At 36.9% G+C, this 16,539-nt stretch overlaps 2 protein-coding genes across 2 annotated transcripts in view; one reads left to right on the top strand and one right to left on the bottom strand.

Moving 5' to 3' along the window:
- abcc8b (ATP-binding cassette, sub-family C (CFTR/MRP), member 8b) overlaps window positions 1-1,883 on the bottom strand; it is a 55,974-nt gene extending 54,091 nt beyond the window's left edge. The window contains exons 1-3 of the mRNA XM_067419269.1: window positions 1,749-1,883; window positions 953-1,112; window positions 662-803 (exon numbers count right to left, since the gene is read on the bottom strand). Of these exons, the coding sequence (XP_067275370.1) occupies window positions 662-803; window positions 953-1,112; window positions 1,749-1,769 (323 nt within the window). The 5' untranslated portion in view covers window positions 1,770-1,883. The remainder of the gene's footprint in view (window positions 1-661; window positions 804-952; window positions 1,113-1,748) is intronic.
- A 1,177-nt stretch (window positions 1,884-3,060) lies between these two features.
- On the top strand, window positions 3,061-10,863 carry scamp5b (secretory carrier membrane protein 5b). Its single transcript, XM_067419573.1, has 7 exons — window positions 3,061-3,243; window positions 4,226-4,273; window positions 4,361-4,480; window positions 8,293-8,449; window positions 9,096-9,197; window positions 9,365-9,482; window positions 10,307-10,863. The coding sequence occupies exons 2-7, from the start codon at window positions 4,267-4,269 to the stop codon at window positions 10,481-10,483; spliced, it is 681 nt and encodes a 226-aa protein (XP_067275674.1). The 5' UTR covers window positions 3,061-3,243; window positions 4,226-4,266; the 3' UTR covers window positions 10,484-10,863.
- The last annotated feature ends 5,676 nt before the right edge of the window (window positions 10,864-16,539 follow it).

The following is a 16,539-nucleotide window of genomic DNA, read 5'->3' as shown; positions in this document are numbered from 1 at the left end:
TGGAGCATTTTGAGCTCCAGTAGCTCGTCTGTTTGATCGGACCCCACGGGCCAGCCTTCGCTCCCCACGTGCATCAATGAGCCTTGGCCGCCCATGACCCTGTGGCTGGTTCTCCACTGGTCCTTCCTTGGAGCACTTTTGATAGATACTGACCACTGCAGACCGGGAACAGCCCACAAGAGCTGCAGTTTTGGAGATGCTCTGACCCAGTCGTCTAGCCATCATGGCCCTTGTCAAACTCGCTCAAATCCTTACGCTTGCCCATTTCTCCTGCTTCTAACTGCAGATCAACTTTGAGGGCAAAATATTCACTTGCCTAATATATCCCACCCACTAACAGGAGCCGTGATGAAGAGATCATCAGTGTCATTCACTTTACCTGTCAGTGGTCATAATGTTATGCCTGATCTTATTCTAAGGTCATGCAAAATAAGACATTAATATGTGCTTTATAAACAGACAATATAATATGCATAAAAAGCAACTAGTTAATAGTGACAATTGGACCATAAACTAAAATGTTACCAAGTTAGGTTATAAAATATACAGCCATGTTATATAAAAACATTTTATTGGTCATGACTAAATAACTGACAAACATAAATGAGCTGATAATCAGTGAAGCGTGATAATCACTGAATCTCTTAGTGGTTGTTCTCACCCGTCCGACACGATTCCCTCAGCAATCTCACACACCAGCACGAAGAGCAGAACGGTGGTGAGCAGCCAGCGGAAGTCATGGCCGGGGAAATGAAGCCACGTGCTGTGGTGAATGTGGACCTTCGAGCTCTGACTGCCCCAGCCTACACAACACAATCACACAATCACACTCAAACACAGTGTCTGCAATGCACTGGACGTGAAAACTTCTCAACTGTATCTTGGACCACGCAGAAGCCCACGTCCATAATGAAATCCGGTGCAAATTGTGAAAAATGAGAAAGCATCTCACCGATGAAGAGGATGGGGAAGGTGCTAAACAGCAAAAAGACGTGAGGGACGACTCCTAGAGCGTCCAAAAAGCAGCCGTTGTTCAGAAGGCCATTATCAACCTTATACGCTGAGGAGTTATCAGTGCCGCAGAAGGACAGAGTGGTGTTGGAGACTGGAGTCTGAGGAGAAATACAGAAATGCTGGAGACCATCAGTTATGAGACTATAGAAATATAGAGCGAAGAATCTGTTGTGTCTGAATTGCTGGGGTATCCTGAGGTAATGCTACAGTAATCCTCCCATCCATGGTTTTAAATTAAAAAAATCCTTATTGCAATGTGTGGATATTTTCCACAAACATCCCAACAGTTTCACATACTGCCCTATGGAAAAACAGCACTAACATGAATAATCTGTTCTTGATATACACTGTAAAAGTATGCAATTGTTAAAAAAACAACTACACACACAAAAAAAAAAAAACACTATTTCAGATCTTATAAATCTCGTTTTGTTGTGGCATCCCAATGTAGCCAGGATTAAGTTATCTGAAATATTTTTTAATAATAGTAAAAAAATAAATAAAAAAAATCATGCAGGGGTTATTTTGTGCATGTATGTCAATCACACATTTATCCCAATATGTGATATTATCATGATATTTCAAAACTGTTATTCCTACACAATATAGTATTGTGCATATTTAAAATATTAAAAGTTCAAATAGTTTCCCGTGGGGAAAAAAACAAAACATGCATAATATTCACAGAAGTGTTGAAAGTAAAATGTGGCACCGATAAAAGTGCAGCTACTCACCGGTCTGTATCCTCGCATCATCTTCACAAGTGTTTATTTCATTTTCCCCACGGTGACTGGTTTATTTCCAATAGTAAGTGTGTGCTTCCCACCTCAGACATTGAAGCACGCACACGAGCGCGACAGCAGTGATGTCTGCACGAGTCACACACACACTGAGCTCTGATCTGACTGACCTGAGATGAGATGCTCTGAGATTATGAGCGCGAGCCTCTCAGTCCCACTGTCCCTTAATCTCCTCCCTCAGCGGGGCTCTCGTTTAATGCATTTCATCTGATAACATTAAACTGATAATGAGCAAAATAAAATAAACGCATTGTCTTCCGAAGTTAAAACACCATTTATAAGGCGAATATATCAGTTAGTCGGTCTACCTTTACACGTGTATTTGAGTGTTTTACTAGTGTGTATAAAGTACAAATGCTGGAAGGATAAATGCAGCGTGAACATAAGCATGACAGCTAGATATGAAACTATGAGGTTGCAATGGCATAATTTATTGAAACGCTGCCCCTTAGTGGTTAAACAATGAAAATGCATGAGATTTTCATAACCACTTTCACAATTTATTGAATAATTTGATGCAGCATGTGCTTTAATTGCTGAAACAGAATCTTTAGTTAGCCATGTATTAACTGCACTAATTGTCTGAGGTTTTTTGAAAGCTCTTGTGAATAACATATGAAGAGAAGAATATATTGGAGAGTGCATGCTGTAACGGTGGTTCAGCCAACATTTTAATTATTCAGGTTGGGCGCCAGACAGTTTAATAAACTGACAAACTATTTTTTTTTTTTTCTGATAACCACCCTTATTGAAACAACAACAACAACAACAACAAAAACCCTTAACAATACTTGACAACACGAGTCTTACTGATTTCAGCAAGTCTGATCACATTTTACACCATTTTACACAAAATTTCACATTTCAATCTCTCAGTGGCCTGAAAGGTCTTTACACTCTTAACAAATAATGGCTCCAATTCCAAATGGAAACTTTCACAGCAAAGAGTCTTTCAGTGAACAATTTTACTGGGTTTGAATAATCTTTTTCCACTATGAAGAACATTTTTATGCGTTGCAAATGTTGTGAACCATCGATGGCAATAAAGAACCTTTATGTTTTAGAGCGTCTGATGATCAGGTCAGTCTGGAGGGCGAAGGTTTCCTTCTTTAACACGCCCACCAAACAACAACTTCAGCACCGCGGAGAGCAACCGCGATCCCGGATGCTGATTGGCCAACGAGGTATAAGAGGGCGTGCCCAGAACCTAATGCGCCACTCCTATTGGCGTAAGCGTACTCTCTGATGTGTCTGGATATGCGGGGAATGTAACTCAAATCACTCAAAGATTACACCAAACTTCTCAAGAAACCAGCTTCTCTGCTTGCTTTAGTGTGTGCGTGGTGTTTGGTCTGGTGTAAATGAGTGTTTGAGTATGCACTGGAGAGCATGTTAGTGTAAGAGGAGCGCAGAAGGAGAGCAGGAGAAGGTAAGGCGATTATATTCCTCTCCATTCAGTCTGTGTTAATGCCAGGCTTAGCGCGAGCTGACATGATGGATGGATCTCATTTGCTCAGTGTTTGAAGTAAATAGACGAGAATCAAACTAATGCAACTCGTGCAAAGGTAAATGTTGCGATCTGCTTTGAGAAGCACGTTAATGTGTCAATATGGGTCACTTTAGAAAACACACACACACGCACACACACACACACACACACATATAGCCTCTTAATCTAAGACTCTGAACACACTCCAGCCAGCAGACATTAAGCACTGTTAACTTTAAGATACTTTCTCTGTTTTACGGGATGCATTGCAGTGCTGAATGCTCTGTCTCAGATTGTTGTCACACAGGGAAGTTATCAAGGGTTATATATCAGTAACTAGAAGGTTATCGTTTCATGACTTGTTTTTGTTTACTGTAAGGATTGTGGATTAGTCCAATACAATGGGTAACATTAAAACATTTAGACATATCTAAAAGTGCAAACATTATTTGACTACTGTCTATTACATATTTTGCACCTGGCACAGTTTTCATTTGGGGCGTTTGAGGTTGAATAAAATAATAAATTGCTAAATATTTTATTGCAATACTCATGTTTGAAATCACAATACTAATGTATTATGGCTTAAAAATCGTGATGACATATCGTGAGGACTCTGGTGATTCTTCTCACCCCCAATATGACTACATTTAAATCATTTTTTAGCCTTTTTGTGGCCCTTGTGGAAGCTTCTCGGGCCCCTGCTTGAGAACCAGGATGTTGATGTCAATGTGTTCATGGGCAATAAAACTGAAAATGCTCTGATGTGACCTTACTGTATTTGTCTCTTCTCTTCTCTTCTCTTCTCTTCTCTTCTCTTCTCTTCTCTTCTCTTCTCTTCTCTTCTCTTCTCTTCTCTTCTCTTCTCTTCTCTTCTCTTCTCTTCTCTTCTCTTCTCTTCTCTTCTCTTCATATGTGATAGATTGACAGCTCTGAAGACAAATATCCGTCGCCTGTTTCCCAATGGCTGGTAAGGACCTTGAATCCAGTCCGTTGCATAACCATAAGAATCTGTATTTTCCATCGATGCCTTGCTTTGTTTATGTCTGTCCTGTAGAAAACAACTTCCCTCCTCTGCCTGGCTTTATTCCTCTGAAGCCGTGCTTCCATCAGGACTTTGAGGATATTCCTGAGCAGCACCGCACCATATGCAAGAGACTCTACTACCTGTGGATCTGTGAGTCTGGAAAACGCACCTATACATAACATTTAGTTCTAGTTCACATGTGATCAAATATTCTGTTGGGTTTAGTCTAAACGTCTAAACTACTCTGACTGATTTGTTAGTTCTTGGTTCCCTAGTGAAATGTGGTCTGTAGAATCATTTTTAAAAATGTAGAATCTATTTAATTAAATATTAGTCTATGTATTATATATTAGTGTATTAAATATTGAGTACATTTTTGCATATACACTATATTGTCAAAAGTATTGGGCCGCCCCTCCAGATCCCTGAGTTCAGGTGTTCAGTCGCTTCATGGCCACAGGTGTATAACTCCAGCTCTCGGCCTGCAGACGCTTCTACACACATTAGTGAAAGAATGGGTCTGTAATGTTATGTCTGAAGTTCCTTGATTTCACCACTAGAGGTCGTTATTTCTACCTAGGTTAATTCTCTTTGATTTAAATGATTGTAATGCTCTCACCTGTGTTGAATCACACCTAATGAGAAACCTTATTTAAAGCCTCACACCCTTTTGTTCTTGTTCAGTCCTGATGTTAGCCGCACCATTGTCATGCCTAAGACTTTTTTTTTCTGCTTTCTGGTTTGTTTTTGGATGCTGAAGTAAAGAGGCAAAGATTAAGACTCCGACTTTTTACTGTCTTGAATACCTCTGCATTTGGGGTCAACCTCCTTCCGTGGTTAAGTGGTTAGCGTCACAGACACACACACTGGAGACCCTGGATCGTAACAGGGTCGCTCTCAGGAGCTCAGTGAACTCAAGCATGGTGCCGTGATAGGTTGCCACCTGTGCAATAAGTCCATTCCTGACATTTCCTCACTATTAAATATTCCATGAGCGGGGTCAGCGCATGCTGAGGGTCACAGTGCGCAGAAGTCTCCAACTTTCTGCAGAGTCAACAGCTCCAGACCTCCAGACTTCTGTGGCCTTCAGATGAGCTCAAGAACAGCGGAGAGAGCTTCATGGAATGGGTTTCCATGGCCGAGCAGCTCATCCAAGCCTTACATCACCAAGAGCAATGCAAAGCGTGGGATGCAGTGGAGTAAAGCAGCCGCCACTAAACTCTAGAGCAGTGAGACGTGTTATCTGAGCGACCAATCACGCTTCAGTCTGACAATCCCATGGACGAGTCTGGGTTTGGTCGTCGCCAGGAGAACGGGACTTGCCTGATGGTATTGTGCAAAGTGTAAAGTTTGGTGGAGTGGGGATTATGGAGTGGGGTTGTTTTTCAGGGGTTGGGCTTGGCCCCTTTAGTTCCAGTGAAATGAACTCTTAATGCTTCAGCTTACCAAGACATTTTGGACAATTTCATGCTCCCAACTCTGTGGGAACAGTTTGAGGACGGTCAAAGAAAAAACTTTCTAAAAGAGAAGAAATTGTTTAATTGAGAAAATTTTTGTTGCTACAGCAAACACTGACCAACTATTCAAATGTTGAGCAGCAGTGTGCCATAAAGCAGCAGCTATAAAGAATCAAACGCACAGGGTAAGATTTGTGTAAGTCTACATAAGATTGCAAGCATAAATTAAATGTGCATGTGCAAGAGAAGTTTTTTTTTTTTTTTAATGGTGTACATTGCCTTTTTAAGTGTAAGTAAAAATATTTGCAGCATTTTATTGTTATTCGTAAGTGTAATTTATGTATTGTGAAACTGCAGCTTCATGCGAACACAAAATAAATATGATCTGGCCCCATTTTATATTAGGTGGCCTTAAGTACTATGCACTTACATCAAAAAATTAGTACAATGTACTTACTGTATCCAAATTGTATTGCAAAACACCTTTGCTGCTATTGAGATGGATACGGGTAGAGTGGGTCAGGGACAGGTGTGGGTCAGTTTAAGGGTAGGGTTAGATGAAAGGGAAGTGTGTGATTACTAATGTAACTACAGACAGTGCATTGTAATTATTAATTCAAATGTTAGTAGTTAAGGCCACCTAATATAAAGTGGGTCTAAAAGCATTGCAAACCTGTGAACATCGATTTGCAACTGAACTGTCAGGAACTGCAGAACCGATTGGCCTCATAAAACTGTTGCAAATGTCTAAATGACTTCTTGTGTATGCAGGGCAAAACTGTTCCCAAAATAATCCGATTTGTACAGTTCCGTCGTTATTTTAGCTGCGCTTAGAGATTTGGTACGATTCTTTCTGAGTTTTGCAAGCGTTAGGAGGAAGGCGGGTCCACCATCTTCTATAACCAATCAAACAAGCTTCTCGCTGACTCTAGATTTACTCTTATCTGATTGGTTCATTAAACACACACCAGAACACATCTTCATTTGGCTCAGCATCATTCTTGTTGCCGAAATGGTACTTTTAATGCACACGTACATGTTAATAAATAAATAAATAGATGGACAGATAGGCAGACAGACAAACAAATAAAATAAAATATATTAAAATAAATAAATAAAGCGTGATTGCTTGAACTGTGCACTATTAGTCTGACTATGTGTGTTCACACTGATTTTCAAGCTGGTGTGTTAAGAAAGAACATTTCTGTGTGTTCAGTGCATGCTTCTCATACTCCTGCCGTGATATTAGTTTGTAATCTTCTTGATGCTGTTGAAAGCAGGCCTCATAGATCATATTTAGTTCACGTTAGTTTCACTATACATGAATTACACTTATGAATAACAGTGACATGATGCAAATAAGACATTTTACTGACACTTGAAAGGCAATTAACAACTTTACAAATCTTCTCTTGCACATTCAAATTTAATCTGCGCTTGCAATCATATATAGACATTACTATCACAAATCTCACCCTGCGCATGCGATTCATGGCATCATTTTACCATCATAAGCGAGTTAACCATTCAGAATTCATAACCAATCAGTGTGTCGTGTAGTTAGTGATGTAATGTGAGCAGGTTGTGTTTAAGGCCCATCCTGTCTGGGACAGTTTCATGACATAACTCGGTATTGTTTTCTTAGTAAAAACCTTTTGTGTAATGGAGCGATTCTATGGCTGTTTAAGGTTCTTCATGGGACCATCAGCGCCTCTAAAGAGCCGTTATTTCTAAGTGCTGACATCATTGGTCATTCACACGCCTTTGCATTTGTTCACTGCACTTAAGAAATCAATGAGCATATTTTGTCCCGAGAGGTCATGAAGGATGGTTTCAAAAATGATGTGGATCTGGTATTTAAAAAAATATATATTATTAAATATATACATTAATTATTGTCATCTCTTGCTGTAGATACCTGTAGCAGATCTCTTCGAAGGTATACTTTATGTGTTGCTTTTGAGTGAAATTGCATGCATTATATATATATTTATTATTGTATCATTCGTTTGTTAATTGTGTGTGTGTGTTTGTGTGTGTGTGTGTGTGTGTGTGTGTGTGTTTGTGTGGGGGGGGGGGTCTGAATTATTTAATTATATTTTTAATGGCATGAAACAAAGCATTTTCCTTCAAGGCCGCATGTCACAGTGTTTTACGGCGCGTTACACTGCTTCTGTCAGCCTCGTGTTTTGTGTAAACTGCTCAGTGTGCTCATAAGTTTGTGCATTTATAACCTTTGTGCAAATGCAATGAAATATTTCAGCTGGTGTACTGTGGGTCTTCAGGTTACTCTGCTTAGTGAAGCATTTCCTCTATTTGTTGACAGCTGCATTTTCTTGCACACACACACGAGCTCTCTGTGTGTGTCTCTGAGGTGTGTGTGACAGGTAAAGATGTGGCACTTGTGCTGAAAGAAGATCTCTTTCACTCTCTCACACACACCTGTGTAAATGACCCGGCCGCCCCGTGTTGTTTCGAGCGTAAGACGTCTGCTCTGTTTTGCAGTGTACGGCGTGACCCTGCTGGTGAATTTCTTCGGCTGTATGGCGTGGATGTTTGGCGGCGGAGGAGTGACTAACTTTGGCATGTCAATCATATGGCTGGTTCTCTTCACCCCCTGCTCTTACGTCTGCTGGTTCAGACCCATTTACAACGCCTTCAAGTGAGCGCCGGCCTGCCAGATTACTAGCAAATCAATTATTAGTTATTATTTATTATTATTATTATTATTATTATTATTATTATTATTATTATTATTATTATTATTATTATTATTATTATTATTATTGATAATTTGTATTTTATGAAATGTATTAATATTTAATAAAAATAAAATAATAATAATAATAATAATAATAATAATAATAATAATAATAATAATAATAATAATAATAATAATAATAATAATAATAATATGGTAAATGTGTAATTAATTCATATATACATTATTATGATATATTTTTATTTATATGAATTAAATACATAATAATAACAATAACATCTGATTTATTAAACATTAAACAATCATTAAGTTTTTTAATAAATATTGTTATATTTTGTATTTTTTTTCTTTGTTTTAATCTTAATTACTTGTAATAGTCATCCTCATGACATGGTAAATATTAAAATTATATATATTAAAATCCAATAAATACATAAATAAAATTATTTTTAAATATAAATGATTTTTGTATGCTTTTATATGAATTAAATAAACAATAATGACAACAACTGATTTATTACACATTGATCAGTAAGTTTTAGATAAATATTGTTATGTATTTGTTCATGTATGTGTTGTTTTTCAGGACCGACAGCTCATTCTACTTCATGGCTTTCTTCTTTGTCTTCATGGCTCAACTTTTCATCGCTATAATTCAGGCCATTGGTATTCCAGGATGGGGTGTTTGGTAAGACCCTTTATGCGCACATGCATGCAGATATTACGCTTAAAAACAATAGCCAAATATCAGAATTCTGTATGCTAGCATAAATCTAGAATGCTGTGTGGATGATTGTGTTGTATTTTATGCACATATAACACGTGTCGTGGTATGGTGTCTCTGTCGTGATTCAGCGGCTGGTTGGGCACCATCTCCTTCTTCGGCACGAGTATCTTCGCCTCCATCATCATGCTGATCCCCACGATCATGTTCACGGCAGTCGCTGCCATTTCCTTCATCGCGCTCACTAAGGTAAGCCCTCGCTGATGTATTACAGCGGGACAGACAGGCCTCGGGCTGCCTCATTGCTCCTGCAGTCGGCTCTTCACAGCTCGTTTAGCTGACGGGTATATAGAGGACTGGGGCAGTGCGCTGTCTGTCCTGGGATGTGTCATTAACCGTGATGCTGGAGCATGTAGTGCTTGTTAATTAGATGTGAGAGGAAATAAATGATTTACCTCAGTATTTGTGTTTGGAAAAAGCCAATTATAAGCCAGTAAAATATGACTTTATTCTCTGAATTATGACTTTACACCTCAAAAATATGACTTTATTCTCTGAATTATGACTTTACACCTCAAAAATATGACTTTATTCTCTGAATTATGACTTTACACCTCAAAAATATGACTTTATTCTCTGAATTATGACTTTGATCTCGGAAATCTGACTTTATTCTCAGATTTTTTTAAACTTGAAATTCTGGCAAATTTTCTACACACTTTGTTTTACATTTCACAATTCTGATATTTTACATCTTGTAATTCTGTTTTTCTTGTTTCCATCATGGAATGAAAAACTAAAGATGTTAATTGTAACTTTTTATCTCACAATTCAGACGTCTCAGAATGACATATTATAGGAACTCATTTTATTGTATGAATTTGTATGAAATGCAAAATAAAAAGTCAAAATACAGGTTTTTTTTTTTTTTTTTTTTTTTTTTTTTAAATAACCCATGGCAGAAAAAAATCTTCCATATAAAACTGTTACTGAATAATATCATTGTCTTGCTTATTCTTGAGATGTTCTCTGGTTAAATAACCGTGTGCTTGAATATTTGCTGTGTATGTCAGATTCATAACTTCTACCGAGGCAGTGGAGGCAGCATGAGTAAAGCGCAGGAGGAGTGGGTGTCTGGAGCCTGGAAGAACCCGCACGTTCAGCAGGCAGCGCAGCAGGCCGCTCTGGGGGCCATGCAGGGCCCTCCGTCACCACAATACTCCACACCCTCCTACGACAACACCATGTAAAACACCACCAAACCACGAATAATGGAGAGATCAGGCTGAGCGGGAAACCTGCTGTTGGCCTCGGGTGATCGCGATGTGATGTAGCTGGAATACGGGGTGAACAAAGTGTGTGAGGCTTCAGTTTTTTTAATTTATTTTTTTTATGTCTGTGTCTTTGTTTTAAGTTGTGTGTATATATACAGTATATAGCCTATCTTTGCTGTTATGTGTCTACATTAAATTAGAAATCAGGGAAAACTGGAAACATCAGGGCATTTTAAAATTCTGTAATTTTTTTTATTAAATATTAAACATTTCTGTAATATCTGTAAAGAACATCCTGGACATTTTTAAAGCAAATATTAATATTTCTAAAATATGAATTCAGATAGATATTTTAGCACAGCTGATTAAATTATTTTTAAAAATTTTGGTGTTATTATATATATATATATATATATATATATATATATATATATATATATATATATATATATATATATATATATATATATATATATATATATATATATATATATATATATATATTTTCCTTCTAGTTATTATAAATTATTTAATCTGCCAGAGACTGCTCAAGTGAGTGTAATATGATATAACTCATATTTATAACATATTTATTTAGTAATCATAAATGACTAGTAGACGGGTTGCTCTGTTAATTAATTAAATTTGACGTATATTGTTTTAATTTCAGATATACTGTATGTGTGTATTTAGTTAAACTGAAGGGCCTCTGATTTGTCAGGTCACTGACACATGATTTGTGAGTTTAAATGCATTACATTTATTGAAGAACGCCGAGCCACAGATTACTTTAATATACACATAAAAAAGGGAATTGTGTACATCTTTACATCTATTTTAGAGATTGTTTTTCCATGTGATATAAAACTAGTGTTACAGATTCGTGACTGTAATGATTTAAATAGAGCAGAAGGATCTAAATGAACCAATAAACTCAAGTAAACGTGTGTCCTCTTCGGGCTTCGTGTGTGAATGCATGAAGTGTTTTGTCCAGCAGGGCGCAGTGTTGTTCTAGACATTTCCAAACCACCATTTCTCCAGACACTTCACTGACCTGCAGATTGCAATTGGAGGCTAATAACTTGATTCTCAGTTAGGCGCACGTTCAAGCACATTTTCGCCGTGGACATTGTCCAAGCATGTGTCCGAGCCAGGATTAGATTGCTAAAGAAGACAATGAATGAATTTGTCTAATGCTCTCTTGTCTTTCATTGACCATTTGTATCTCCTTGCACAGACCATTCACATTAGAGAGTATCAACGGCACTGCCATATACATCACTGACGTCCTCTGCTTTTTAGCAGGAACACACTCGATTCGCTCTAACACAGAGGCGACGTATAATAAAACTCGTAGTATGAATTATGAAGATGAGAATATTTGCCAGCTTTCAGCTTAAATCAAATTGATTTATGGAGTATAACCAATAAAGTCAGCACCATCACAGTGAAGCATATGTTCTTTATATCACTGACTACTGTCTATTATATCGCATCGAACCTGGAGGCTTGTAAAGGTACAGTGTGTTTGTGACTGCAAAGGCCTGATGTTTTAGTGCTCCTATGGATCAATGACTCTAGCAAGGTCAAGGTCATGGATTGGATTCCCCGGAAACTCATAATAATAAAACATAGCTTGATGGTTACAGCTCTATGACTGTACTGTATTGTTTTGTGTTTTATAATACAGCATCGGGTTTTCTGTGCACTTCTTTTAGTTGCCTAACTGCATTACTACAGTTGCAGACGGTGAAATCAAATATTGCACTTGCAAATTAACTGTAGCAGTATTGCTACTATAAGCGGAGGAAATTTGGAAATTGGTGTTTTGCAGATGGGATATTGTATGATCTGCCTTTGGGTCTATCTGAATATCCTTTACTCCATGACACTCACTGCGCACAACATCTGTTCCTCTGCAATGCTTGGATTTGAAGGAAGTTAAGTCATTCTGAACAGTTCAAGTTAAGTTAGTGTACCGTATACGCATCTAACAGGGAACGTTCTGGCAAGGTTCTCTCAAAGTTAGGAGGAAACATTCTTCCAGTAATGTTAATAGAACATTTCAGTCGGATGCTCTTCTAACTTTTTTTTTTATATGCAACTCTACTTTCAGAGAACATTCAAAAGTAACGTTCCCATTATTTTTGAAGAATGATACAATAGAATGTTCCCTTAAAGCGCTCCTATTACGCCCCTTTTTTCAAGATGTAAATTAAGTCTCTGATGTCCCCAGAATGCAGTTTTTTTGTGTCCCTTTAAATGCAAATGAGCTGCTGCTCCCCCCCCTTTCTAAAAGAGGGCGGAGCTTCACAAGCTCATGTTAGCAGCTCTGATTACCTTTCTCTCTCTCTCTCTCTCTCTCTCTCTCTCTCTCTCTCTCTCTCTCTCTCTCTCTCTCTCTCTCTCTCTCTCTCTCTTACACACCACACACACACACACACACACTAAAAATGTCAGAAACTGTTCAGCCTTTTATGATCAAACCGGAGTCGGACAATGATGAAGAGACCCCAGAAGAAGAGAGGACACGTAGAATGAGACAGGACGTTTTTGAAGGGATAGTTAATGAGTTTATGAGTTAATGATCTTCAGTCATTGATTAGCATATTCTGTCATGATAATCTCTAAATCGCTGGTGTGGGAATTGATGAGATGAGCAGAGATTATCTGCTGATGAAGAGAGAACAGGGATAGTTTAGTTTAATTACAGTTATAATATCTGATGATGAAGAGAGAACAGGGATAGTTTAGTTTAATTACGGTTATAATATCTGCTGATGAAGAGAGAACAGGGATAGTTTAGTTTAATTACGGTTACAATATCTGCTGATGAAGAGAGAACAGGGATAGTTTAGTTTAATTACGGTTATAATATCTGCAGATGAAGAGAGAACAGGTATAGTTTAGTTTAATTACGGTTATAATATCTGCTGATGAAGAGAGAACAGGGATAGTTTAGTTTAATTACGGTTATAATATCTGCCGATGAAGAGAGAACAGGGATAGTTTAGTTTAATTATGGTTATAATATCTGCTGATGAAGAGAGAACAGGGATAGTTTAGTTTATTACGGTTAAAATATCTGCTGATGAAGAGAGAACAGGGATAGTTTAGTTTAATTACGGTTATAATATCTGCTGATGAAGAGAGAACAGGGATAGTTTAGTTTAATTACGGTTATAATATCTGCTGATGAAGAGAGAACAGGGATAGTTTAGTTTAATTACGGTTAAAATATCTGCTGATGAAGAGAGAACAGGGATAGTTTAGTTTAATTACGGTTATAATATCTGCTGATGAAGAGAGAACAGGGATAGGTTAGTTTAATTATGGTTATAATATCTGCAGATGAAGAGAGAACAGGGATAGTTTAGTTTAATTACGGTTATAATATCTGAAGATGAAGAGAGAACAGGGATAGTTTAGTTTAATTACGGTTATAATATCAGCTCATGAAGAGAGAACAGGGATAGGTTAGTTTAATTATGGTTATAATATCTGCTGATGAAGAGAGAACAGGGATAGTTTAGTTTAATTACGGTTATAATATCTGCTGATGAAGAGAGAACAGGGATAGGTTAGTTTAATTATGGTTATAATATCTGCTGATGAAGAGAGAACAGGGATAGTTTAGTTTAATTACGGTTATAATATCTGCTGATGAAGAGAGAACAGGGATAGTTTAGTTTAATTACGGTTATAATATCTGCTGATGAAGAGAGAACAGGGATAGGTTAGTTTAATTATGGTTATAATATCTGCCGATGGAGAGAGAACAGGGATAGTTTAGTTAAATTATGGTTATAATATCTGCTGATGAAGAGAGAACAGGGATAGTTTAGTTTAATTACGGTTATAATATCTGCTGATGAAGAGAGAACAGGGATAGTTTAGTTTAATTACGGTTATAATATCTGCTGATGAAGAGAGAACAGGGATAGTTTAGTTTAATTACGGTTATAATATCAGCTGATGAAGAGAGAACAGGGATAGGTTAGTTTAATTACAGTTATAATATCTGCCGATGAAGAGAGAACAGGGATAGTTTAGTTTAATTACGGTTATAAAATCTGCCGATGAAGAGAGAACAGGGATAGTTTAGTTTAATTACAGTTATAATATCTGCCGATGAAGAGAGAACAGGGATAGTTTAGTTTAATTACGGTTATAATATCTGCTGATGAAGAGAGAACAGGGATAGTTTAGTTTAATTACGGTTATAATATCTGCTGATGAAGAGAGAACAGGGATAGTTTAGTTTAATTACGGTTATAATATCTGCTGATGAAGAGAGAACAGGGATAGTTTAGTTTAATTACAGTTATAATATCTGCTGATGAAGAGAGAACAGGGATAGTTTAGTTTAATTACGGTTATAATATCTGCTGATGAAGAGAGAACAGGGATAGTTTAGTTTAATTACGGTTATAATATCTGCTGATGAAGAGAGAACAGAGATAGTTTAGTTTAATTGCGGTTATAATATCTGCTGATGAAGAGAGAACAGGGATAGTTTAGTTTAATTACGGTTATAATATCTGCTGATGAAGAGAGAACAGGGATAGTTTAGTTTAATTACGGTTATAATATCTGCAGATGAAGAGAGAACAGGGATAGGTTAGTTTAATTATGGTTATAATATCTGCTGATGAAGAGAGAACAGAGATAGTTTAGTTTAATTACGGTTATAATATCTGCTGATGAAGAGAGAACAGGGATAGTTTAGTTTAATTACGGTTATAATATCTGCTGATGAAGAGAGAACAGAGATAGTTTAGTTTAATTACGGTTATAATATCTGCTGATGAAGAGAGAACAGGGATAGTTTAGTTTAATTACGGTTATAATATCTGCTGATGAAGAGAGAACAGGGATAGTTTAGTTTAATTACGGTTATAATATCTGCTGATGAAGAGAGAACAGAGATAGTTTAGTTTAATTACGGTTATAATATCTGCTGATGAAGAGAGAACAGGGATAGGTTAGTTTAATTATGGTTATAATATCTGCTGATGAAGAGAGAACAGGGATAGTTTAGTTTAATTACGGTTATAATATCTGCTGATGAAGAGAGAACAGGGATAGTTTAGTTTAATTATGGTTATAATATCTGCAGATGAAGAGAGAACAGGGATAGTTTAGTTTAATTACGGTTATAATATCTGCCGATGAAGAGAGAACAGGGATAGTTTAGTTTAATTACGGTTATAATATCTGCAGATGAAGAGAGAACAGGGATAGTTTAGTTTAATTATGGTTATAATATCTGCTGATGAAGAGAGAACAGGGATAGTTTAGTTTAATTACGGTTATAATATCTGATGATGAAGAGAGAACAGGGGTAGTTTAGTTTAATTACGGTTATAATATCTGCTGATGAAGAGAGAACAGGGATAGTTTAGTTTAATTACGGTTATAATATCTGCTGATGAAGAGAGAACAGGGATAGGTTAGTTTAATTACGGTTAAAATATCTGCTGATGAAGAGAGAACAGGGATAGTTTAGTTTAATTACGGTTAAAATATCTGCTGATGAAGAGAGAACAGGGATAGTTTAGTTTAATTACGGTTATAATATCTGCTGATGAAGAGAGAACAGGGATAGTTTAGTTTAATTACGGTTATAATATCTGCTGATGAAGAGAGAACAGGGATAGGTTAGTTTAATTATGGTTATAATATCTGCAGATGAAGAGAGAACAGGGATAGTTTAGTTTAATTACGGTTAAAATATCTGCTGATGAAGAGAGAACAGGGATAGTTTAGTTTAATTACGGTTATAATATCTGCTGATGAAGAGAGAACAGGGATAGGTTAGTTTAATTACGGTTATAATATCTGCTGATGAAGAGAGAACAGGGATAGTTTAGTTTAATTACGGTTATAATATCTGCTGATGAAGAGAGATCAGGGATAGTTTAGTTTAATTACGGTTATAATATCTGCTGATGAAGAGAGAACAGGGATAGTTTAGTTTAATTACGGTTATAATATCTGCTGATGAAGAGAGAACAGGGATAGTTTAGTTT

Source organism: Pseudorasbora parva, chromosome 16, assembly GCF_024679245.1.
Source record: "Pseudorasbora parva isolate DD20220531a chromosome 16, ASM2467924v1, whole genome shotgun sequence".
NCBI lineage: Eukaryota > Metazoa > Chordata > Actinopteri > Cypriniformes > Gobionidae > Pseudorasbora > Pseudorasbora parva.
This window is presented reverse-complemented; position numbering and strand designations above follow the sequence as displayed.

Coding starts and splice junctions, on each gene's coding strand:
- scamp5b (XM_067419573.1), top strand. Junction 4,481..8,292: donor ACTCTACTACCTGTGGATCT/GTGAGTCTGGAA, acceptor TCTGTTTTGCAG/TGTACGGCGTGACCCTGCTG. Junction 8,450..9,095: donor CCCATTTACAACGCCTTCAA/GTGAGCGCCGGC, acceptor GTTGTTTTTCAG/GACCGACAGCTCATTCTACT.